At 33.7% G+C, this 26587-nt stretch overlaps 4 protein-coding genes across 5 annotated transcripts; 1 reads left to right on the top strand and 3 right to left on the bottom strand.

Annotated features, from left to right (window-relative positions):
* Positions 1 to 7393: 7393 nt before the first annotated feature.
* On the bottom strand, positions 7394 to 9733 carry LOC108871895. The gene has a single exon (XM_018658920.2). The coding sequence runs from the start codon at positions 9731 to 9733 to the stop codon at positions 7394 to 7396; it is 2340 nt and encodes a 779-aa protein (XP_018514436.2).
* Positions 9734 to 10114: 381 nt separating this feature from the next.
* On the top strand, positions 10115 to 11065 carry LOC103869142 (UDP-glycosyltransferase 71B6). The gene has a single exon (XM_018659014.2). It carries the CDS (start codon positions 10115 to 10117, stop codon positions 11063 to 11065), a length of 951 nt encoding a protein of 316 aa, XP_018514530.1.
* Positions 11066 to 11270: 205 nt separating this feature from the next.
* Positions 11271 to 15092, bottom strand: LOC103249141 (peroxidase 30). 2 transcript variants are annotated; one of them, XM_033291572.1, is made up of 5 exons: positions 13312 to 15092; positions 12615 to 12885; positions 12200 to 12388; positions 11966 to 12128; positions 11271 to 11880 (listed from the first exon to the last, which is right to left on the bottom strand). In XM_033291572.1, exons 2-5 carry the CDS (start codon positions 12825 to 12827, stop codon positions 11465 to 11467), a joined length of 981 nt encoding a protein of 326 aa, XP_033147463.1. In that variant the 5' UTR covers positions 12828 to 12885; positions 13312 to 15092; the 3' UTR covers positions 11271 to 11464. The 2 variants fall into 2 exon arrangements, with proteins under 2 accessions (XP_033147463.1, XP_033147462.1); XM_033291571.1 differs by having other exon boundaries at positions 13305 to 15092.
* A 9235-nt stretch (positions 15093 to 24327) lies between these two features.
* Positions 24328 to 26286, bottom strand: LOC103869143 (UDP-glycosyltransferase 71B2). The gene has a single exon (XM_009147204.3). The coding sequence runs from the start codon at positions 26047 to 26049 to the stop codon at positions 24586 to 24588; it is 1464 nt and encodes a 487-aa protein (XP_009145452.1). The 5' UTR covers positions 26050 to 26286; the 3' UTR covers positions 24328 to 24585.
* Between the last annotated feature and the right edge of the window lie 301 nt (positions 26287 to 26587).

Here is a 26587-nt window from a genome sequence, read left to right on the forward strand (position 1 = left end):
ACACATATATCACTTACTACATATATCACTTAGTGTGACAATAATAATAATAATAATCTACTTCCTATGTCCAGACATAAAATATATATTGATTTTCATATTACCAAATACATATTAATACCAATCACAACAACTCCTAATTTTTTATTTTTGTTAATTAAATAGTTTTAGCATCATACTTGTCATCAATTTCTTTTTAAACAATTACTATTAATTAAGTTTTAAATTTTTTATTGTTAGGATTTCTAAAAAAGGAAAAAAAATTATTTTATAAATCTCTTTTTTACTTCCAGTGAATTGTTTTTTATAAAATACCCTTTTACATTTTTTGTTTACGATTTTAGAAAAGGAAAATTACTATCATATAACTTTTTACAATTATCTTCTGTTTAGAAATTCAGAAAAATAAATTTGCTAGAAAATAATTAGTTCTATTTACTATTAAATAATTTTAAAATTATTATTTTTACAATTCGTATCAATATTATTTTATACTTTTTTTGTTAATTAAATAATTTTAAGTATCATGTTCATCATTAAATTATCTCTTAAAAAGAATTACCAAATAACTTTTTACAATTCTATTTTGGTTATGACTTAAAAATATGATACAAATCTCTTTTGTTTAGAATTTTTTCAAAAATGAAAACAACTATCAAATATTCTTTATAGTTTTGAAGTTTTAGAAAATGAAATTAATATTACCTATATTTACAATTATATTTTGTCTAGTATTTAGAAAATAAAATTACTATCAAATAATTATTCCCAGTTAATATTAACTATTTTTAAAAGTTGATGTTTTCAAAATTCGTCTTTTTCAATATCAATAATATTTTAAAAAAACTTCTTTGTTAATAAAATAATTTTAGTATAACGTTTATCTTAAAAATTTTAAATTTAAAAATTATATTAAATAAACTTAAAATAGCAAATTCTTTGGTTAAGATATGAAAAGGAAAAAAAAAATGAGAGGTCTCATGTGCAGATGGTTTGAATCTCACCCCCACCAGTTGTGACCTGCGGTTTAGAGCTCTTGCGGAGGCACTATAAATTTTTTCATATGTTCCCTAATTTGTTGATTTTTTCAATAAGGTTCAGTTAGGATATTCCTTATAGATGTACATAAACTCTTATTTCCAAGATGATCAATAAATTTAACATTTCATCCAAAAAAAAAAAGGAAAAAAAAAATTACAAATCTCTTCACATAGTTGCAGGTTTTTTTTGACACATTCAAAACATTTGAAATTACATTTGGTTTATAGTTTTTTTAACACAAAATTATCTATAAAGAAGGAAAAATAGCTATTTCTAAGAAAAGAATATTACTTTTACAATTTTATTTTATTTAGACTTTTTTAAAAGGAAACTTATTTATTTTTTAATTAGTTTTTCTTTAGTATTTTTCATTAAACAGTTTCTTGTATTTGTAGGATACTATAATTCGTTTTTGTTTATACAGCTAACTTATTTCAATAAAAACAATTATGTTTAATTAACATCATAATCAGTAAAATTACTTTAGCATCATAAGATGTAATAAGGAAAAAAAAATTAGTTGTATCAAGAAATTTAAAGAAAATACTCATGTAATATTTTTCTTGTAGATACTATTGTGTGTTTGAAAAAATAATATGAGGAAGATTAATCCTAAATATAGATGTGAAATATTTGTAGCTATTTTTGGGTTATATTTTTTTAACCTACAATTATCTATTACAAATGAAAGTTAGTTATTTATAAATAATAATAGGAATACTTCTGCACTTTCTTTTGTTTAGGCTTTTAAAAGGAATATTATTTTATCGTTAGTTTTCTTTATGATTTTTATTAAATAATTTCTTGTAGTTGTATGATTTATAATTCGTTTTTGTTTATTTTTTTAAAGAAAAGTTCATATTTTTCTTTGATAATTTTCTTTCTTGAGTATCTTTAATTGACAACATATAATTGTAGAATACTATTTAATCGTAATTTTTCGTTTTCTAAAATTCTAAAAGTAAGTGTAAATAAAATAGAACTATACCATATTTTGACACATGTCACAATCTTTAAAAATTTATTGATACATGTCGCGATCATGTTAATTAGCAACTTTAAATAACCAAACTTTATATAATAAGATATACTTGTTTTTTTGTGTAAAACATAAAGGTGTTTTCACCTTTTTGTCGGGAACCCAAACATTATAATAGTCATTCCTAGCATAAATCAAACCCGGATGGCGGAAGTTACAGCCGCAACCCTTTTACCTCCAGAGCTGACTCGTTCTGGTTACATAATGTTTGTTTCCCTTTTTAAGGACATAGGACAAAAAAAAAAGTTAACCAGAGGATATGATGTGCAGTAGGCCTGGGACGGATCGGGTATCCGGACAATTTTAAGTTATCCGGATCTTTATCCAGCGGATCAATAATTTTACTATCTTTATCCGGGTGTCGGATATCCTTCTAAAAATTATAATATCCAGCGAATATCTGGATCCGGATTTGGATCCTTAAAATAAATAAAAATAATATTAATATATATAAAATATTAACAATAATTTAAAAATAAAAATATATCTAATGTTTTTAATTATTTGTATGTTTAATATTACAAAATTTACATAAAATTTATATATACTATTATAAAATGAAAATATATTAAATAAAATTAGTTTTTATATATAGATATTACTATTTTTGAAATGATTATTAATAAAATTTACGGATCCGGATATCCGGAGTAAAAAATCAAGATATTTGGATCCGTATTTGGCTTTGACCGTTTGACGGATCCAACATTTTAGTATCCAGATCCGGATTCGGTCTCTCCGGATATCCAAATTTTCGGATCGGATCTGGATAGGATCTCGGATCGAATCCAGATCTCAAATAAAAGTTCCAGGCCTAATGTGCAGTACTGGACACATATTGGATATTTAGATTTTTTTTTGGCATTTGTGATCCGATTCATTTTATCTGGATAATCAGTTATTCGATTTGATCTGTGTCCAGATATTCAGAATAATTATAATTTTTGAGGATATTTTATTCCATCTGTACAAATATAATATGAAATATTAATATTTTATTACAATAAATAAAAATAATATTAACTTTTTCAAATTTAAAAATTAAAATAACCAATTTAATAAATTAAAATATTGTAAAATTTATATAAAATATAATAATTTATATAATGGATCGGATCGGACATTCGTTGTTAAAAAAATTAATATTTATGATTTACTTAGTTTTTATGGATATCACATGTTAGTATTTGTTTTGTTTTGTTTTGTAAAGTTAAGATATTTAACTTTTTGGGTTGAATAGAAATTTTTTTTATATATATATATATATATATATCAAATCGAACTCAAATTAAGGATATTTTGTCCAGAGTTAAAATATCGTGTGATTTTAATAGACGGTGGATCATCGTTGATTGCTTTGCAAAAGTTTATTAAAGACGTGACCAATAATATCGTTTCAATGGTAAGGAACTGGAGCATGTTTGTTCTTCGGTGATAGGGCCCAAATAGAACGCTCAATTCTTTTTACTATACTTTGAAGTTTAAAGTGGAGATAGGTTCATATATAGTAGTAGTATATAGTACAAGCACCTTTTTCATGGTTACGAACATAATTGAACACAATGTGAAGATCTAACGTGGTATGGGGGATCAATATCATCCTTACCTCTCTAACCTCGAAACGATTTTTAGCAAAAAAACCTCTAAAAGACTATTGAAATTAACTTGTTGGAAGAACCACATACGAAAGTAAAATTGTATATAGAAACAAACAAGTCAAACATGATTTCGAAAATTCACCAATGAACACATCTCTGACGGTGGACTACAAATAAAATCACAATACATAAAAATTCCCACTGTTTTTTTGTTTTTTTTTTTTTTTTTTTTTTTTTTAAAAAAAAATTCCCACTGTTATTATCTCTTATCTTCTTATCTCCTCTCTAGAATTGATAACAACACACCAAAATAGAAATAACAAAATGAAAATGGAACTGATATTCATTCCTTCTCCGGCAACTGGTCATCTAATGGCCACTGTGGAGATGGTGGAGCGACTACTCGATGAAGACAACCGCCTCTCCATCACAGTAATCATCATATCTTTCAACTCCAAAACCGCCTCTACGATCGCCTCCCTCACCGCCGCATCCAATACCAGTCTCCGTTACGAAGTAATCTCCGGAGAAGAAAACCCCACCGAGCTAACGGCGACTGATTCCCACGTCCAAATTCTTAAGCCACTGGTCAAAGACGCGGTTGCGAAACTCCTCGAATGGACTCGACCTGACTCCCCTCGTCTCGCTGGATTCGTGGTCGACATGTACTGCACGTGCATGATCGACGTGGCCGACGAGTTCGGGGTTCCTAGTTACTTGTTTTACACATCCAACGCTGGCTTTCTTGTACTCTTGCTTCACATGCAGTTCATGTACGACTCGGCTGAGGAGAATAATAAGTATGACATGTATTGAATGTTTTCAATTAAAGCTTTCTTAGCTAAAAGTTTGTTACAATGGTCTGATATATATAGTGCCTTGGTTTAGTAAAAGGAAGCTAAACCAGAGCTAACCAATCGGTATAATACTTAACCAGCATATATATCATCTAATACGCCCTCCTCAAGCCGATGAAGTGGAAGGTATGGAGTCTGAAGATGGAGTGAAGAGGCTTGAAGTGGACATACGAGTGAGGATAGATGTGAAAGGACCAGGTTGAAGTGGTTTCGTGAGGATGTCAGCATGTTGATTTGAGCTTGAAACGTGCATCAACCGAAGGAAGCCATTCTTGACTTGACACGTACAGTATGGCAGTCAATCTCTACATGCTTTGTACGTTCGTGGAACACCGGATTTGTAGCAATGTAGATCGCAGATTTGCTGTCACAGAAGAGCTTCGCCTTCGTTGTGACTGTGACACCAAGAAACGTGAGAAGCTGCTGAAACCATAACAGCTCACAAGTCGCATGAGCCATGCTTCGGTACTCTGCTTCTGTGCTGCTTCTGCTGACGACATCCTGTTTCTTAGACTTCCAGGTGATCAAGGAGCTACCAAGATATATGCAATAACCAGTGATTGAACGACGACTATCCGGACAAGCTCCCCAGTCAGAATCAGCAAAAGCATTAAGACATAGTTCAGATGAAGCAGAGTAGAAAATACCTTGACCAGGATTGTTTTTGATATAGCGAAGGATCCTATGAGCTGCCTGAAGATGAACATCTGTAAGAGCTGACATGAACTGGCTCAAACTATGAACAGAATAGGTGATGTCAGGCCTTGTAATCGTCAGATATAACAAACGTCCTATCAAAGCACGATATGGAGTAGGATCATCCAAGAGAGTGCCTGATTTGATACTGAGTTTGACGACAGGATCCATCGGAACCGAAGCCGGTTTGCAAGCTAACAAGCCAGCATCAGAGAGAAGATTCAAAGCATACTTGCGCTGTGATACAGAGATGCCAGCAGCAGAACGAGCAATCTCAAGACCCAAGAAGAAGCGCAAATCCCCCAAATCTTTGATTTTGAAATGTTGATGAAGTGTATCTTTAAGAATCTTCACTGCAGAATCATCATCACTAGCAATCATTATATCATCAACATATATGAGAATTGCAGTGAAAGAACCACCAGATCGACGAACAAACAGAGTGTTGTCAGATGGAGATTGAACATAACCCGCAGCAAATAGCACATCAGTAAGACAGTGGTACCATTGTCGGGAAGCCTGTTTAAGACCGTAAATGGACTTGTTCAATCGACAAACCGGATTAGGTGGCAAGATTGTACCAGGAGGAGGAGTGTATCCTTGAGGTAAGCTCATATAAATCTCTTCATCTAGATCACTGTGAAGAAAGGCATTCGAGACATCCATTTGAGAGAGCTTCAAGCCTTTAACAGCAGCAAGACCTAAGAGAAGCTTGACTGAAGCAAGTTTGGCAACAGGTGAGAAAGTGTCAGTGTAATCAACACCCTCTTGTTGTGTGTATCCTTTTGCCACTAAGCGTGACTTCTTTCTCTCCACAGTTCCATCAGCTCGGTATTTTGTTGTGAAAACCCACTTGCATCCCACAACATTCTTCCCTGGAGGAAGAGACACAACATCCCAAGTTCTATTGTCTTCCATAGCCTGCAGTTCATCATCAGTAGCTTTTCGAAACCCTGGCGACAACATGGCTTGCTTGAAAGTTGTAGGTTCAGGGTCAATAGAATATGAAAGGAGAAATTGTTGATAAATGGGTTTTAAGGAAGAACAAGTATCAACCGAGGCAAGAGGATATAGAGAAGATGAAGAAGGAAGAGGAGTATGATGAATGAAAGAACAATGGTACTCAGAAAGATAACCTGGAGTTCGAGCAGTCCGTTGTGGTCTTGTGCGTAGAAGTTGACTCTGTCCTGTCACAGATGGCCCTGTCTCTCGAGAAGTAGTCACATGAGGCAATGCAATAGATGATGCAGATGCAGATGATGATGGTAAAGTAACAGGATGAATCCGAAGAATTGAATCCAATGCAACAGGAGTAGACATTGGTAAAATTGTTTTTGAGAACAGGTCATCAGATGGAATTGAATCATTAAGCGTATGAAACGGGAAAATATGTTCTTTAAAAACAACATTTCGAGAGACAAAAACTTGATGTGTATCTATATTCAAAACCTTATAACCTTTGTAGCCAGATGAATAACCAAGAAAAACGCAAGAATCAGCTCTAGGTGTGAACTTATGACGATCTTTATCTAAGGTTGACACATAACAGAGGCAGCCAAAAGAACGTAGAAAAGAATAGTTAGGTTGTTTAGTCATCAGTTTCTCATATGGTGTTTTCTTATCAAGAAGAAGAGAAGGTGTTCTATTGCAGGTTTGAGATTGCGTTAGGCGTGAGTCGGGCGGTTGGTGTACGCCTAGCGAGTTGTTAATTAATCGGAGATTAATCGGAGAGTACTCGGGGAGTAATTATCTGTACTTTTTGATTATAAATATACGTATATGTACTAACATATGTAAAAACTACTGAAATCCAAACATAAATACATCGTAGTCCAATGGTTTGGGATTCGTTTGATGTTTAAGAGGTAATGGGTTCGAATCCTTAGCAGAGGGGTCTTTTCATTTCTTTTTATTAGTGTGATTTAAGAAAAAAAAAATTAAAAACTACTTAAATTTGTCCCACATCGACAAACCAAGAGAACAAGAGCTGTTGAGGTCCCTTATATATACATGTCAAGCTCGCTCAGCATTTCCAAGTCGAAATGGGCCTGCTTGTGGCCCGATTTTCGTCAGTTAAGTGCAGTTTTAGGGCAAGCCGAGTTATTGAGCCGATTTGGCCCAAATCGCGGTGGAAGACCCGCGCCGAGCGCCTAGTCGGACGCTTAATCGGCTAGGCGTCCGCGTTTTAGAACCCTGGTTCTATTTATAAGAAACACGGCTGTAGAAACACAATCTGTCCAATAGATCAACGGAAGTTTAGATTGAAACAACAATGCTCTAGCTACATTCAGGATATGCTGATGCTTACGCTCAACAACAGAGTTCTGTTGAGGAGTATAAGCACACGAGAATTGATGGATCATACCATGTTTGCAAACAAGGTCAGTAAATGCGAGTTCAGGTGCATTATCAGTTCTAATGGATTTAATATTGGCCTTATATTGCAAATGAACATGTTGAATGAAAGCAGGAAAAACTTTTGAAACATCACTTTTATTCTTTAGAAAGTAGATCCATGTTACACGAGTACAGTCATCGACCAAAGTTAAAAAATATCTATAACCCTCTGTAGACTCTACTGAGAAAGGACCCCATACATCCATGTGTACCAAATCAAAAGGAAATGAAGAAATGTGATTATGGGAAACAAATGGTAAGCGTCGTTGCTTAGCTAAAGGACACACAGGACAGTTTTCTACAGCAGACAGAGAAGTTTTATGCAATGCTTTTATACCCGGAACATGAAGCAATTTGGCCAGTGAAGCATGCCCAAGACGTTGATGCCAAAGTTGACCATCATCCAACAAAGAGGCACAGATAGTAGGAGACGCAGAAACATTTGTATCTAAGACGTAAAGATTGTTGAAAATAGACCCTCTACCAATCATCAATCCCTCAGTAGATTCCTGAATCAAACAATGATCAACATAAAAGTGAGCTGAAGAATTATTATCAACAAGTAAGCAACGCACACTGATGAGATTAAAACGAAAAGATGGCACATAAAGCACATTATGCAGTGTAATAGTTGGTGAAACTATGATGCTGCCTATATGACTAATAGGCTCTTTGTGACCATTCGGGAGAGACACGGTGACACCAGTGACAGTAGAAAGATCACTGAAACGCGCAAGATCAGAACAGACATGCGTCGTGGCCCCACTGTCAATTATCCAAGAACCACTAGGCAGGGCATTATAAAGGGATGAAAGACAGTGATGGTTGAAGGTAAGTATATTGTTTTCAAAACGAAGGTTTGAGGATAAAGAAAGAATGATACCAGAAGAGGATTGAGCAGCCATGTGACCATGTTCCGTGATAGTAGCATGCTGATTCTGAACTGAAGACTCAGGAGGACGAACAGAAGCTTGAAGTTGGTGAAGAATGTATTGTACTTGATCTTGACTCATACGATTAACATCCAAGCTTGAAGATGATGGAATGGAAGAACCCATCAGAGGAACATTAGTGACATTAGCAACCGTGTTAGATGGAGGATACTGCAGAGGTTGGTGCTGTTGGTGAGAACGAGGGTAACCACTCTGATTTTGCTGTCCTCGTGCAGCCATTGACTGTGAAGAAGATCCTCTTGGAGTTTGACCATGAAAGCGATGCCCCGGAGGGTAGCCATGTATCTTGAAACACTTCTGTAGAATATGACCATACTGACCACAATAAGTGCATAAAGGGCGCTGCTTGGGCCGATAACCATGTTGAGCAGCAGCAAGAACAGGAGCATCAGTAGGTACAGACTCAGAAGGAGAACCCATCGTTTGAAATATCACGGCATCACTCTTCACAGCAGGTTTGATACTCTTCTGTCTCTCATCTTGAGTGATCATATTAAAGACATCTTCAAGAGACGGAATGGGTTTCATCATCAAGATCTGACGACGACTAGCATCATAAGACTCATTAAGCCCCATCAAAAACTTCATCACCCGACTACGTTCCTGCAGTTTCTCCCACAAAGAAGCAGCATTACACTCACATCTGCCACATGTACAAACAGGAAGATCTATGAAGTTCTTGTACTCTTCCCATAGAGTGACAAGCTCTGTATAGTACGTTGTTACATCCATAGAACCTTGCTGAATAGACCCTAATCGTTGCTCAATCTCATACACTCGTGGAGCATCATCCTGCTTGAATCGTACCAACAAATTCTTCCAAATCGATTCAGCAGCAGGCATATAAAGAAGACTCTGAGCTATCTTCTTTGAAACAGAATTCATAATCCAAGTTGTGACCATATCATTGCAACGAGACCAAGATCCAGCATCACGATGGCTATCAAGAGGTTTAGGAATCGTACCATCGATGAAACCAAGCTTATTACGAACATTCAAGGCCATACGTATCGAGCGCTTCCAAGAATGAAACTCCGCACCGGAAGAAAGACGATCGGAAACGAGAACCAGTCCAGCATGATCAGAACTGTGAAGATAATATGGATTTTCGTAATGGTCCAAGAACTGAGGATTCGCAGCAGCAGAACTCATGATTGAAGAAGAAACGAAGCCGAATCAGATGAAATCACAAGCTCAAGAAGCGGAAGATCGAAAGCAAGATTCGCGATAAGACGGAAACGAGATGAATCACCAAAAAAGCAATGAGATCGGCGAAGAGAGAGAGTTGCTGTAACTCCGAGAAGCTCACCGCCATGAAAATCAAAGAGAATCAGCTCGAGAAATCGCAAATCGACGAAGAAGAAGCCGTAGATGGCTCTGATACCATATTGAATGTTTTCAATTAAAGCTTTCTTAGCTAAAAGTTTGTTACAATGGTCTGATATATATAGTGCATTGGTTTAGTAAAAGGAAGCTAAACCAGAGCTAACCAATCGGTATAATACTTAACCAGCATATATATCATCTAATAACATGAGCGAGTTCGAAGACTCGGACGCTGAGTTCGTGGTTCCGAGTTTGACTCGTCCGTATCCGTTGAAATATCTTCCTTACATATTCAAATCAAAGGAGTGGTTCTCGTTCTTCCGAACTCAAGCGAGAAGATTCAGAGAGACTAAGGGCATTTTAGTAAATACTATTGCTGAGCTCGAACCTCACGCGTTGAAGTTTCTCTCCAACGGTGATAGTGACACTCCTCCTGTCTACTCAGTGGGGCCAGTGTTGCACCTCAAAAACGACACGGACGTTACACAAGCGGAGATTTTGGAATGGCTCGATGAGCAACCGGCTGGTTCGGTAGTGTTCCTCTGCTTCGGGAGCATGGGAGGCTTCAGTGAGGAACAAGCGAGAGAAATCGCCACCGCGCTTGAGGGAAGCGGCCACCGTTTTCTCTGGTCTCTCCGCCGTGCATCTCCAAATGTAATGAAGGAACTTCCTCGTGAGTTCTCCAACTTGGAGGAGATTCTCCCACAAGGGTTTATTGACCGGATGAAGGCAAGAGGCAAGGTGATTGGCTGGGCCCCACAAGCGGCCGTGCTGGAGAAGCCGGCGGTCGGAGGTTTCATCTCTCACGGCAGGTGGAACTCGACGCTGGAGAGTCTGTGGTTCGGAGTTCCCACGGCCATTTGGCCGCTTTACGCTGAACAGAAGTTCAACGCCTTCGAGATGGTAGAGGAGCTTGGATTGTCGGTGGAGATCAGGAAGTACTGGCGAGGAGATCTTTTGTTGGGGAGGACGGAGATGGAACTCGTTACGGCCGAGGAAATTGAGAGAGGCATAAGGGTTCTGATGGAGCAGGGTAGTGACGTGAGGAAGAGAGTGAAGGAGATCAGCCAGAAATGCCATGTCGCTTTGATGGACGGTGGATCGTCACGCATTGCTTTACGAAAGTTTCTTCAAGACGTATCGGATAATATCGCTTAGCTGGAAAAACATGACATGTATTTTCAAGTTAGTGTGTTCTAAAAGAACATGGAAGACTTTTGAGGTTTTGTGTTCTAAAAGGTTGTTCTCAAGACGTTAGTTTGTGACTTTGGGTTGCAATATAAAGGTAGTCCTGTAACACCAAAGTAATTTTATTAGTTTCTATGCTTCATAAGAATTATATTTATATACATTCCATTGCAACTATTGAAGATATTATTATAAATTTTCATTTTAATTGAACCACAAACAGATATAATGTTTGGGTGTATAAACCCAAATCAAACAACATCAAAATCAAATTAAACAACAGTTTTACACTCGAGAGTCAAAACACAACAACAATGAACTATTTAGAAACAAAAAACAGAACATAACACCACTTTCCGACAAGGCTAACTAACTTCCGGCAACAGAACAAACTGTCCTGATCACACCGGCTGAGCCCGTCTTCACTTTAACTCTCCCCATCTTCTCCATCGACTTAGCGAAAGCCTTGTAAAACTTCTCTTCAGAACCATTGACCAAGTCGTTGATCATCTTTAACGTAGCTGAGTTTGTCGTCAAGGCAGAATCAGACTGAAAGAGACCTCTCCTCTTCAAGACAAGCCTGTAGTAACTGAGATCGAAGCTTTTACGGCTACCTGGATCCATCTCGAGAATGGTGGTGTTGTCGTTGAGGCTCTTACATTTGTTGGCCTTTAGGTTCGCTGCGTACTCGCTGTCCAGAGCTGGATCTTGTTTGACTGTCGTCGAGAAGTTGTAGAGGCGAGTATTCATGGAAGAACAATGAGAGACGCCAATAGTGTGAGCCCCTAAAACGAAAACAAAAACAGGAACGTGTGAGGCCCGTACCGAGACCACTAAGCAATTTGGTTATTTCCGGTTATTGAGGCGTACCGGAGAGTAGGACAAGGTCTTTGAGATTAAGGCCTTGGTTAGCGAAAAGTCGTTGTAACGTGGTCAAGTTACTAGTTGGCGGGGGAATGTTGTTCGAAGCCTCAGTCAAATTTGAGATCCTACCGTCTCTTCTTCCAGTCGGAACACTCCACCAAGGACCTCCCTGTACAAATTTTTTTAGTTATAACTTCACTATTGTTTAACTTACAAAGTGAGCTGCAAGTGTTTACTTACGGTGGCAACAACTGCGTCTCTAGCGGTCAAAGCGATGATATCCGCGCAGGATACAGTCTTAGGACACTCTGCCTCGAGAATAGTCTTTATTCTCTCCACGAAACCGAATCCTCTAAGTGTTAGATTTGGTGGTGCATCTTTCTCTGCGTTCCCAGATGTTGAATTTATCAACACTGATCCATCACATCCCTTTATTGTTGTTCAAAACCAATGTTAAAAAATATTCAGCAATCTCAAATATTCTCCTCTTATCTCAAATTTTACTACTATCAAATTACTAATTTTTATATTTGATATTCATCATTTTGTTAAGCTATTGAACTTGATGTGTGTGTAACTGTGTATGTTTATTTATATATGTACATAGGAAAATACAAAACATATATAAATAATTGAAGCTAGATTGAATGGATACCCTGACGAAGCAATCATGGAAGTGCATTCTGATGAGAGGAGCTGCAAGAGAAGGACCATTATGGATATGTTTTTCAATATGATCCGAAATTATTTTCTCTGCTTTTGGACAGCTTTTGGCGTAGAAATTCATTTGAAGCTGAGCATCGGATGATACAAACATTCCCATAAGAAACATCGCTGCAAAGGCAGCCATGACATGTAATAGCTTCATCGTCTTTGTTGAGTAGCTTCCTCGATCTTGTTTCTGAATACTCTTTGGTTTTGTGTCACTGAAGAGAGACAAGATATAGAGCAATAAGCCAATAATGGAGGGTCTATTTATAATAGGAGATCATTATAAGGTAATAAAAGTAAATAACTTCTGTAAAGATGAACTAACCGAGTTTACAAAAAAAAAAAAAAGAAGATGAACTAACCGACACAATTATGTAAAATGCAAACTATATCATATTTTATGTTTTATATATAAATAAAAGAAAAGCTGAAATAATTCACCAAAAAAAAAAAGAAAAGCTGAAATAGACAGGAAAAATTAACAAATACTCCACGTATCATTTTTTGACTTTTAACTAAGGTTTCAAATGGTCACTGCGGTTTGAGCGGTGCGGGACAAGCGGTTCAATTGCGGTGCAGTTCAAACAGTTATAAAAATATATAGATATATATTATATGTAGAGATTTTTGTTACTGTTAACTGTGGGGCAGGGCGGGACGATGGTCACCATTGGAAGCGAAGTTGTTAACACTTGTTGACAAAAAAGCCAAAACTTGTTAACACATGCTGACAAAAAAAATCAAAACTAAGCTGTTAACATCAAACAATTATTCCATAAAAACAAAAACCTTGAAATATCTGAAGTGATAACCATAATTTATCCCTTTATTCTACATCTAGTTTTTTTTTTGGTAGACAGAAGAGAGATTTTAAAATATGATTAATTTGTATTAAATTTTTATTTTACTTACAGACGTAAAGATATAGGGAGTTTTTTTTTCTGCCAACTACAGAGTTTATTTGTATAGGATAGAATCAAAGAAATTAAAAAAATAAAGTTATGAAGATCGAGAGTCCATCATGCATATATCAATGACTAGAAATATGAGGAATTTTAAAAATCAAAATCACATGTGAATAGTGTATCTTTAAAAAAAAAAAATTTGAGAGGACTATTGCATAACTTAGTATATTATTTCTTTTTCTTTAAAGTTACAATAATTGCTTTTTACACGCACGCATCAAGGTATCATATACATGATATAATTGCTTTTGCGGTCCAGTGATATATATATTATTGTTGAACAATCTTTGTTGAAAATGGGTAAAGTTGTTTATGTCATTGTTCACACAACTGAAAATATAACCAATATTTTATAGTCACTCGACTTAATATAAGATCATCTGCAATGGGTTGTTGAATCATAAAAGGAAGAGAGAGATGATGCTATATAGTGTTCTGTTATTGGTAATTAATATTTTGGATTTACCATAGCTGTTCACTTGTTTGTAATAAATTTTTATAAATAAATTTGTTAAAAATGAAAAATTTTGTTATGTTAGTAGAATTATGTTAAAATGAACAATTTTTTATCAGATATATTTATATATTTAAAGCTATAGTCCCAACTAGATTTTTTTTTAAAATTTGATTTCATCAATAAATTTATTTATTTCAATAAAAAAAATCATCACACAATAATTATTAAATAACATTTAAATCCAAATAAGTTCAATATATAAAAAAAAATTGATTAATCATCTATATACCTTTGGATCCAAGTATAACTTAACTGTTTATAAAATCAAAATTTATGTATTATTAAAATACCTTTATAATGAATTTTGATGAAAATATAAATAATTATGCAAATTACTTACTTATTTTCCATAAATCATTTTAATAAAAATATATTTATTGTTATATTATGTTTAGAATATTAATAATAATTATAAATATAGGTTAAGTTTATAATATGTAGCCAAATTCATTAACTATTTTTAACTATCTTATTTTAAGAATCTTACCAAAAATTCAAAATTTTATCATTAAATTTATACACGTCATCATTTTGACTAAACTATATCATCAAAAATTAAAAAATAATTATTAAATTATAGATGTGCATCATTTTGAGATATAACAAAAAAGAGAGAAATTTTTCTTCAAAAGTATATTATATTGAGAAAAAAATTAAAGATATAAATACCATCTTTTTAGAATTTGAAAGAACGTTATTTACAACCTCATTTTTACTATTGAAAATTTTGTTTACAAATTATTATTTAAATTTTTGTATAGTTTATCTTTATACCTAAAAGATTACATATTTGTTTTATACTCTATTGAAATTAATAATATTTTATTAATATAATTAAGAGTTCATATAAATTATTGTTTGTTCTTGTAAAACTAAATTTATGTATGAAATAAATATTTATTTATCATTGGTTCATAAATGTTGAAGGTTTAAAATCCATTTCAATTTAAAATTAATTTTTTAGTCAATTTAAAAAAAAATACATAGCGTTATCAATTAATAATAAATATAACAGGAATCTTCTATTTCAAGAAAGAAAAAAGTTACAATTTGGAAAAAATTCAAACGCATTTTGAGTTTACACGAAAACTTTGATAACAATGATGTAAAATGTTATAGAAGTAAAACGATCGGATCAGACATTTTTAATATCGTTTTATATTTAAATTTCCAAAAACACTTTTTACCTTGATTAAAGCAATAAAAGAATTGTAAAAGACAAGAAAATATGATAAGAAGGAGCAATGAAAAGGAAAGATACCAACGCATAATCACCTAAAACCCACTTACACAAATAAGTCTACGAATCAATATTTGTCTAAGAGAAATAATAATACACATGGAAAATTAGGTATTAATATATATGTTTTGTTCTCTTTCTCACCTCCCTGAGATGCCACTACGAAGCTTTCATGCATATTTTAGCTATAGATCGAAGCTTTTTTTATAAATCAAAGTTATACATGATATTCATGCAGACGTGGAATAATCTCGATATAAACTACTCAGAGATTTTGTAACATCCAGACTGTCTGCGGCTAATGGACTATCCAAGTCCGCTGTCTCGGTCTATAGGCTTCATTCTAATTCAATGGATAGTGTGTTAATTTTTCTAAAGGTTCAATAATCTTGTTTACTAACTTTTCAATTACCACCCAATCTTTCTCTGTACTTTGATCTCACTCACATGGTATCACGAATCACTTCCCGATAGATTATCCATCATTTCATTATTCCAGTCCAAACACGCTTTACACTGAAGTTCTAAACAGACGTGTGATAGAAAATGTAAGTTAATCTTGGTGACATAAGTAGTGAAGGACCTAGGAACGGATCACTCTACTGCTTCGGTTAGATATGAACTCCGGATGGAGAACTGGATGGATTGAAGGGTCGCACGGAGGTTGCGGAAGGCCTTCGATATTCCCGACTCCAATGGTGCTTGATATGACTCACAAGACCACCGTTCTCTCGTTGTTGCTTGATATGATTCACAAGTCGAAAGTGTTTACTTGGATATGACTCACCAAGAAACAAGACAAGTTCTTACAAAGAACAAAAAGTTTCGACTCAGAAAATTCAAGACAAAATTGATTATCTTATTTCGTGGCTCTTAGGCCTTATTTATAGGATTACAAGTTGTAGAGATTCAAAGAAGAATATAATAAAAACAAGACATAAAACACCGAAAACAAAGACTTGACTAAATAAAGTCTTTGACTGAAACTTGGACTGCCTCTTGATATAGCTACAACCAGGACTTTGAAAAGTGAAGAATATGCTCTTGATATGGGCCAATACATGTTTCTTTGAGGCCTGGTCGAAATCCATCTTTTCTCTTAGCCAATATTTTATCGGTTTCTCTATTTGGTCCAATCAAGTCTGTTTTTGAATCTTTTTTAAAACCATCAAGCCCAACAATTTCTTGGACATTTAAAACATGAATAATCGCCTTTGGCATGATTGAATTGGTCGTTGGTTCATCAGAAAGAAGGTTAGCCATTTCCAGCTTCTCGGGTGGTATGAATTCGCGAGAACTGAAGATCTCCTGATTTGTAAATGGCATAACTGTCACATGAACTCTGGTTGATCTGATTCTTTTTCGAGGAGCTCCGTAATTGAGTTGAGAACATTCTCCAAGTAATTTCATGCGTAGAAGCCTCGTGGTTTGGAATATATGAGTCAAACAATGAACATATATCTTTACTGCTTCCCATGATCAAACCATGCATGTCTGTTTTGCCCGTGCTCTACCCAAGGACACATAATTCCATACTTCTTGAAAGGATTTGACCTCAAATCCATTTTACATGTATCAAAAGGAAATGAATCAGGCAAACAAAATCTAAAGAACATGTAAAATGTAGTGAAGGAAAATTTTGGAAAGAAACTTCCTTGGAGTTTTGATGTCATTTTCCTTGAGTACATGCATCTCCAAACCTCAGGCTGATAAGTATGGTCTATGCTTTTGTTCCTTACACTTCTTTGATACTGAACCTGTTTATCATGGACACTCAAAACAGAAACTAGAATACCAGGATCATATGTGCAAGACATGTACTTTTTCAAATCATAAATTAAAGTTTCTTTCCGAAGAACATGTAGCACACGTTTCAGCCTTTCAAAATTCAAATCAAAGTAAGCATTACATACCAGAATGGTATCAAGGCACAAAATAATATTGAACATTTTCAAAACGTGTCTACCTTCTCAAAATCAGAACACAAAAGAGTAATTTCGGATTGAGAATCACTTATCAAAGGCTCACTATGTTTTTCAAAGAATGTATTGCAAACCAGAATAACATTAAATCTCAAAACAACACAATTATCAAGCAATGATCTCAAAATAAACCAAGATTTTTCAATTTCAGAACAAGCATGAGCAGGTTTCAAAACAGATTCATGAACAAACTTGGTTTCTGCCCTAAGTGATTTATGTTCCAGCAACTTCCTAAGCATGAATTCGTCCAAGGCACATGGGAATGCAAAAAAATCACCAGTGTTCCGTTCAAGTCTATAAGAGCTCAGATTAAAACCATTATCATTTAAACAAACAAAGAAATCACAAGGTTTTCGGAAACATAAATCAGATTGTTGCAAAACAAGCTCAAATGACTTTTCAAAATGATAAAAACCTTTTTTATGTTTCTTAAACTGATCAAAGCTCAAAACAAGACCAGAGTGGATGTTATTGCCATTTTGAAAACGTTTTTGATCAAAGAGTTTATCAGGTTCAAACACTTTAAAAGAGTTGATCATGTTTTCAAAAACAGATTTTGAAACACAAAAATCTTTTACTTGTTCAAGACCAAAACGTTTTATGTCACTGGAACTGACTTTAACAAACAAATCAGGCACATAACAGATGATACTAAGTCCCTTACAGTGCTCTTGTGGGTTAGGAGACAAAGCGGCATGAGTTGTTTCTGGATCAAAGCAAAGTTGATTCTCCATGGTGATGGTTGCGATGCTTAGTGCTTTCTCATCAAAGGTTGGACCAAGATCGTCGTCCAAGTGATCGTCTTCCTCATCAAAGATGGGACATAGATCAGCATCCATTGGTCTCCTGGTGCCAAAAAGCAGTCCTTGATGTGGGTAGTCAAATGAATCTTCCTCAAAATCCTGTGAAGACAAAATAAAACTACTCGGATGCTCCGGTTCAAAACATGTTTGTCCATTAGTTTCTTCATCATCAAACACAAGACCAGATTCTGAAAAAGGAAGTTCACAATTATCCTCACAAGTCATCAAATTTTCTATCAGCTCTTCATCATATTCATCAAAAATTGGTAAAGAATCTGAAAAATCTTTTAGATCTTCAAGGTTGTTTTCAGACTTACCTTTGGGGTTTTCACTAATGAATAAGGATGGCTCAGCTACAGGTGCACGTGTGGTTGTGCTCTTTTTTTGGATCTTGCTGACGTCCTTGAGGGCTTTCACCACTCCATCCACAAGGTTGTTACAAAACTTCTGGACTTCAAACTGACTGAAAAGCCTTCTTTGATCAGCTTGAAACATCTTAACCTGAAAATTCTCAACACAAAAGGTTAACAAATAAAAATAATCCTCACACTCTCAAGTGTTTGATCCTCACCCACACTCGTGTTTCTCTCAGATTTTGTAGTGATCACACAAACAAGTTTCCACTCAAGGTTCTAAGAAAAACAGATCAAAGAATCCCAATGGACAATTCCAAGCAAAGACAAGGGAATTTCTTAAGAGAGAAAGATAAGAGATTTTCGGTTTGGAATCTGATTTAATCACCTAAAATGCTGGATTTCTCTTCAGCCAACATGCTTTCTCTTCCACCACTAATCCACAAATCAAACTTTGAATCTTTTTTATATAATATATTGTAGATCTTTTTTTTATTATAGTGGATGGTAATGAGAGACCCGGATTCAAGAAAGGTAGAAAAAGAAGTGTTTATGAAGAAATGAAAGATAAGAAGATGGAATGGTTCAGAAGATACCAGAAGAGTGGCTCTGATACCACTTGAAGGATCCTAGGAACGGATCACTCTACTGGTTCGGTTGGATATGAACTCCGGATGGAAAACTGGATGGATTGAAGGATCGCACGAAGGTTGCGGAAGGTCTCCGATATTCCCGACTCCAATGGTGCTTGATATGACTCACAAGGCCACCAAACGAAGGTTCTCTTATCGTTACTTGATATGACTCACAAGTCCAACGATTTGAGGAAGTGTTTACTATATTACTTTGAATAATTATATTTTTGTTATTTTAATCGTTTATTATGTCACAGTTTTTCATAAATTATTAGTATAATTTTTTCATATATATAAGTCTAATTAGTTAACTGGACTTATATATATATGAACACATTATACTAATAATTATGAATTGTTTATTTTATATTTTATTTATATATTATGTAAATTGACTATGATATGTGGTTTTTATTTTATTATTTATTACTAATAAATACCAAAAATATTTAATACGTTAATACAAAATATATTAAGAAATCTATTGAAAATTTTATTTTGGTTAAGATTCGATTAATAAAATCTATAATTTAAATTAGAAAAAGACAAATATGCTTAAATATAAGTTCAATAATATTATAAGTGGTAAAATTAAGGAATATTCTAATTTTAAATTCCCCATTTAATAGATTAGATATACTTAACATGTGCATTTTGCTGTTTAGGATATATAGTTTTGATTGATCAAAGAAATTCAAAGGGTGGTGGAGAAATTTGACCTAATATAATACCAAATAAAGCTTCCATATCTTCTCATTCTCGTCTGGCAGATAGTTGTTGGCAGGTCTATTGTATTTTTAGTTCTACCGAAATTGGTTAATTCCATTCAACATGGTCTATTGTATTTTCAGTTAAAACTTTGTAAAACTCCATCTCCTTAATTAAGAAACCCTATATATTAACACAGGAAAAGGCAATGTCTATAAGCTTCGACAAAATTTCCAACCAAATCAAAATTGTTAAGTTAACTTGCAGATAATTACAGAATACCTTATTAAAATAAAAATTTATATACCAAACAAGATACACCACCATCCTATGTAAGAAACTAAACTATGAAAATTGCAAACTAATTTTTTAAATTATATGTATTATATACAAATAATTTACTGTCAGAACTCGATTAAAATATAACTTTATTTTGGATAAGGGTTATTTTCTTAACACAGTATATTCAAAGCAAACCAACTCAAATTATAATTTGCGTCTGAATAAAAATTTATTACCTAGGAATGAAACTCTCGTGTGTGTTTGTGTGTGTGTCTCCGGTCTTGGTACTAGCTCCGGCTTTGGTTTTGATAAATGTGGATGTTTGCTTTTAGCTTCTATGGTGAATTCTATAATTCTATTGATTAATTCGAACATACGAAATTTGTATCTTTTCAAGTTTATACTTTGGTTCTGGTTGTATGGCTTTTGGCTCCAGGGAATCCGGCTTAATTTTCCAATTTATTTTAGTTAAATTTTGTTTATTCAATCAATCTATCTTTGTTTGCCCCTGTGATTGTATGCAACGAGCTATGTTGTACTTCTAATCTATTAATTTAGGGTCTTATTTTTATCTACTATACAAAATTCTATGTTACAGTATTCATTAGAAATTTAACTAAACATCTTAAATTTATTCATATATGATTTTTTTTATTCATATATGATATTTTCTTAACAATTTACTCATAAATGGTATTTTCTAACAAAAATAATATACATCTAAACAATAAAATTTATAAGACAAGAAAAAAATATTTTCATTAGGCAATTATCATTTGATTCTTTATCATGTTTAATCTAGACCATATTTTATATATATTTCAGTAATTAAAAATAGTATAGCCCAATTCTTTTTAAATTATCATATTAACTTTTTATATAAAACAAAAGAAATAATATTTTATTGGCTGTATCATTTTATGTTTGATTTTTGTTGTATAAATAAGAACACCAAACTGAAATATAATATATTAAATAAAATAATATTTAAAAAATTCTGAACCAAAAAATTAATAAAATTTGTATTAATTCATTTATAACTAATATTTAAAATTAAACTATTAATATGATGTTGAATTTTAAATTAAATAAATAAAAATATCACATTAATATATGATTTGTATAAATTCAAAATAAAACAAATTTCAATAAATATAAAACTTTCAAAATAATATTATATACATAAAATGATATTAAAATATATCTTTATAATTTATTTTAATATTTTAAATATTATTTTAAAAATAAAAATATATTTGCATGGATATGCGGGTTCAAATCTAGTTTGGTGATTAAAATCAATTCAAAAATGATTAACAAAAAAAGGAATGAGAAAATCCAAAACTGAACAGAATATCTATCTATACTATTATTTTCGAAGTAAATTTTTAGAATCGAACTCTCACGTTAGGGTTTAGGGTTTCAAATCAACTCGAAAAATAAATGAAAATAACATGATGAAGTCAAACTGAACCCCAAAATCACAAAAGTTTTGATATATCATCGACATTAAAATCCGAATCGGAACAAAGCAAATTACAATTGTTAGAAATATAGACTGCTGATGATAGTTTCATAGAATTGTGTGTATCAGAGATACTCTGCTCCAAACCTTCAATCAACTCTAAAATAAAGTCAAAACAACATATCATCAAATCGAAAATACCTTGCGGAGACACAAAGCAATGACGAAGGCAAAGCAGTGACGACGGAGACGACGGCGGAGCATTGACGACGACATAGGCGATTTTCGTCATAGTCATGAAAACTCAATTTATCAAATTTTGATATCAAAATGTTTGTTTTTAAGTTATAATATAATTATGGTATTAAAAAAGAAAGGCAATATGGTCATTACCCTATATTAAATGAAACAATTTTGTGACTTTGGATTTTAAGGTCTAGATTAGGAAGAAAAAAATGTTATATGGCTATCTAAGGCCATTTCTCTAATTGTTTCTGCTATATTAAAAAATAAACATGTCTGAATCATTTTTTCCTTGTTCGGTTACTTATTTATTTTATTTTTAAGAAAGGGTTTAATCGGTTACTTATTTAATCAACTTATTTTACAAAATAGATTTGTATTTCAAATTTCAAAAGCCAACTATATTTGCTTACCATATTAACATATCTAGTTGACAAAAATACATTAGCATATCTAATAGATTTAACCCAGAGTGATACATTTTTCTTGTACATGTGTATAGAAGGTTTTAACTCTAGGTTTTAATATAAATTTTTGTCTGTATACGAAGGGTTCGACTGGTGACTATTTTGGAAAAAAAAATGACGAATAGGAAATGAACGTAAAGAAATAAAATTGCAGGAATGAAAAAGAATGGTGGTTTCATCTCATATTTGACAAGGAATAACTTTGTTTTTCATTTCTCTTCAAAAAAAGGAATGGTAGGAAATGAGAAGAAAACATTATTTCTTGTGAATGGTAATTTTTTTTATGAATGTTAGGGAATGCATTATTCCTCGTCGTTCCTTGATCACCGTTCATAACCCAGAGTGATAATATTTATTTATAAAAAAAGATTACAGTGCTGAGAAAATTTATTATATATAATAATACTACAACATCAATGTAGTAAATTAAGAATGTTACAATTTTAATTGTGAATTCTCTAAGAAATATTTTTAGAAGTAAACTTAGAAATATGTATATTAAATTATATATATTAATAATTTTAATAAAAATTTAAATTAAATATTTTTGCTCCCTTTCAAATTATTTAGATCGTACATTTTTACCCATGAAATTCAGTAGAAAAGATTATTTTTTTAAACCCAGTGAGCTAGTACATTTATTACAACCCAGGTTATACATGTCATATTATTAAGGGTTTGTATATCTCAGGATATGTATGTATATCTTTTTTTTTTATCACAACTCTATATATGTATATCTTGTCTTCGTTATATATGATTTCAAAAGCCTACTAACCTTTTCCATCAAAAGTTCATGGCTGTTTTATATTCAACAGATACAATTCAATTAATACAGTTTAGAAAAACAAATTGTATTTAAAAAAAATACATACTATTTAAGAGGAAAATAGATAAGTAATATCTTTCCTTAGGGCATCTCCAACCCTACTCCATTTTTGACTTCAAACTCAAGTATGGAGTAAAATGTTTTCCAACCCCACTCCATATTCAACTCAAAAATGGAGTAATAGCTAGGATTACTCTATTTATGGAGTAATCTTACCCATTACTCCATTTTGGAGTTGAACTTTTTATATTTATAAAATGGTCCTTTTAATTTTTAATGTTTTTATTTCATACTTAAAATAATATAATAACATAAAAATATATAATATTCCGTAAAAGATTACTTTATAGTTTACAGAAAATATACATAAACTCATAAAAGTCAAAACTAAGAATAAATAATATAAAATAAATATAATACACTATAAATAAGTAATTTAATAATTAATTCGGTAAATTATTTTCGAAACTACCAGGTGAAGTATTATTCAAACGGAATAGATGAGTTTTTTAATCTTGTGGGTCAAAATTTTGATTGATAACATTTGTACTTGTTGAACTTGATATATACACAAACAAACAATAGGACCCAATACATAATTCAAATTACAAAACAAAACTTTGTTTTCTCTTTATGTTCTTTTAATGCATAAAAATATTTTTGAATTAGAAAAGTTGCATATGATAAAATCTGCACGAATTGAAATTGGAAGATAATCTCTCGTTGTATTTTTAGTGATAAATATTTAATTTAAATAAAATATATTATTATAGAAATTTTGTAAACATAAAATAGTTGGGTAATTGTTAATTTTTTATAAGTTGAAGGTACTAATAACAATTATTAACTAAATGAAAACAGAATCCTTTTGTTTGGAGTAAAAAATGGAGTAATACATTGGAGTAAAATCCAACTCTATTTTTGAGTTACACCATTTTAGAGTAAAATTTGAAGTAATACATTGGAGATGCTCTTACAAACTTATTTAAATGCAATAAAAAATTGACTAATGTAGCCGTCATATTTACAAATTTAAAGCATTCATGTGTCAAATTAGTGAATGCTTCATCCTTTTGTATCTAAGGGTCATGGCCGGTCTTTGTTGACGTATGTTGGCCCATTTGTGTACCAAAGTAAGACGACATGTAGTAACGTAAGCAAAAAATACTGAATACTATCTATATAACCACTAATCAGTGGACGTCTTTAACATAACATGTATATGCAACATTTCTGTAATACATAACATCACTGAAACAATCTAATATTCAGTCATTTTCAAATCTCATTTATTTTAATAGTCGAAATGAAAAAAAACTATAAGAGATATTACAAACCAACGTCACATGAGATCTTAACCAACGAAATGGGTAAACAAATGATAGCCATAGAGTCATGAAAGATTCTCTTAACACTTAGCGAACATTCAAGAGATATTCGTAGTGACGTCTTCAATGAACTTTAGAAGAGCAGCGTGAGAAGACCCACCTTCCATTAACGCCACGTGGCTCTTTTCACTGATCTCCTTCACTCTATCCCTCACGTTATCTTGCTCCATTAAACACCGGATCCCCCTCTCTATCTCCTCCGCCGTCATGAACTCCGATTCCTCCACCATAATATCGGCCCGGAAAGAGTTCCGGATCTCCACCGCTAGCCCTAGCTCCTCCACCAACTCAAACGCATTAATCTGTTGCTCGGCATAAAGAGGCCACGTGGCCATTGGAACACCGAACCAGAGACTCTCCAGTGTTGAGTTCCATCCACAGTGCGACACAAATCCTCGGACCGCAGGGTTTGCTAGTATGGCGTTCTGTGGAGCCCAACCGATAATCTTCCCTATCTTCGCCGTCCGATCTAAGAATCCCTCCGGGAGGATTTCTTCAAGGTTTGTAAAGTCTCCGGGATGTCCCATCGTTCCCTTAGGCAGAGCACGGCGAAGAGACCAAAGGAAACGATGACCACTTCGCTCAAGGGCTATAGCTATTTCCTTTGCTTGGTCCTCACGGAACCCTCCCATGCTCCCAAAACAGAGGAACACAACAGACTCACGAGGCTGCTCGTCCAACCAGCGTAGGATCTCTGTCTGCTTGTCATCCGTTGAAACCGGACCGTTGGTTTTGAGATTCAAAACCGGTCCAACCGGATACACCGTGGGAAGAGTATTATCTCCGCCGGAGAAAAACTTCATAGCATAAGGCTCCAGCTCAGCAAAAGTATTTACCAAAATACCCTTGGTTTCTCTGAATCTTCTCACTTGGCCAAACACAATCGGTAACCAGTACTTGTTTAACATCACAGATGGGAAACACTTAACCGGTAAAGGACGAGACAAACACGGAACCTCCAACTCGGTTATGTCCGAATCCTTCAAGTCGCTGACGTCATATTTCTCAACGTCATAAAGATACTGAGCGTGGAATTGTGTCCCTAGAAACGTGGCGCTTGAGGTGTAAAACAGGTAACTCGGTACGTCAAACTCGTTGGCCACATCAATCATCTCCGTGCAGAACATGTCCACCACGAAACCAGCAAGCCGCGACGGCGGCGACGACTCGGGTTGTGCTGGGTCAGTGATGAGTTTCTCAACAGCGGCCTTCACCTGTGGCTTGAAGCTATCGATGAAAGCGAGGAAATTGAGTTTAGGGCCATCGGAGTTTGGTTCATCGGCGACGGAGAGAACGTTGTAGTGGAGGCGGTCTTCAGATGCGGTGGAGAGAGAAGCGATGTAGGAGCTAGAGCTTCCGGTACTGAATCCAGCCATTTGAGGGATGATAAGGATGGTGACGGAGACACGGTCATCACGCTCGACAAGAAGCTTAGCAACTTCCACTAGTGGTTTGATGTGGCCGTCACCAGGTGATGGTATGAAAACAAGCTCTAGTTGCATTTTTTTTCTAAGATTGATCTCTTTTTGTCAATTGATTTTCTTAACAGAAAAAAATGGCAAAGTAGGTTTTGCTATTGAACCCCTTAAAGATGAAGCGATATATATAATAAAGTCTTGTGTCGTATGCATACAAAACAAGTGGAGGATAGACAGTGCAATAATCTTCGATGTTCTTTTAAATAATTGAAGCTTAAATGGTCAGTCAAACTAGTATACCACGCATTTAAGTACAGTAGTTTTGTTTCTGTCCACAAAAGAGAAGTTTTTTTGGCCAAAGATCTTTATTGGTAAAACGCTTCAAACAAGTAATTCAAAATTTTAATATTATTAGATTTTAGTTTATATAATTAAATTTTAATTTAATGTCAAAAACAAATTAAATTATAAGCAAGCACGTCCGTTTAGCATCTAACACCTTTTTTTATGATCCAGGTCATCATCTGGGTTTGAGAACCTGACTAATTCTGAAGGTCGAAAGCATATTGCTTAATTTCATGTGCCATAACACGAAAAATATATCTTAGATGGTAGATTTCGA

Source organism: Brassica rapa, chromosome A05 (genome assembly GCF_000309985.2).
Source record: "Brassica rapa cultivar Chiifu-401-42 chromosome A05, CAAS_Brap_v3.01, whole genome shotgun sequence".
NCBI lineage: Eukaryota > Viridiplantae > Streptophyta > Magnoliopsida > Brassicales > Brassicaceae > Brassica > Brassica rapa.

Excerpts from the sequence above, each read along its gene's own strand:
- LOC108871895 (XM_018658920.2), bottom strand. The coding sequence starts at position 9,733 with ATGAGTTCTGCTGCTGCGAATCCTCAGTTCTTGGACCATTACGAAAAT.
- LOC103869142 (XM_018659014.2), top strand. The coding sequence starts at position 10,115 with ATGAGCGAGTTCGAAGACTCGGACGCTGAGTTCGTGGTTCCGAGTTTG.
- LOC103249141 (XM_033291572.1), bottom strand. The coding sequence starts at position 12,827 with ATGAAGCTATTACATGTCATGGCTGCCTTTGCAGCGATGTTTCTTATG. Across the intron at positions 12,129-12,199 it reads GAGACGCAGTTGTTGCCACC|GGAGGTCCTTGGTGGAGTGT; the intron begins GTAAGTAAACAC and ends AAATTTGTACAG. Across the intron at positions 11,881-11,965 it reads AGACCTTGTCCTACTCTCCG|GGGCTCACACTATTGGCGTC; the intron begins GTACGCCTCAAT and ends TTTTCGTTTTAG.
- LOC103869143 (XM_009147204.3), bottom strand. The coding sequence starts at position 26,049 with ATGCAACTAGAGCTTGTTTTCATACCATCACCTGGTGACGGCCACATC.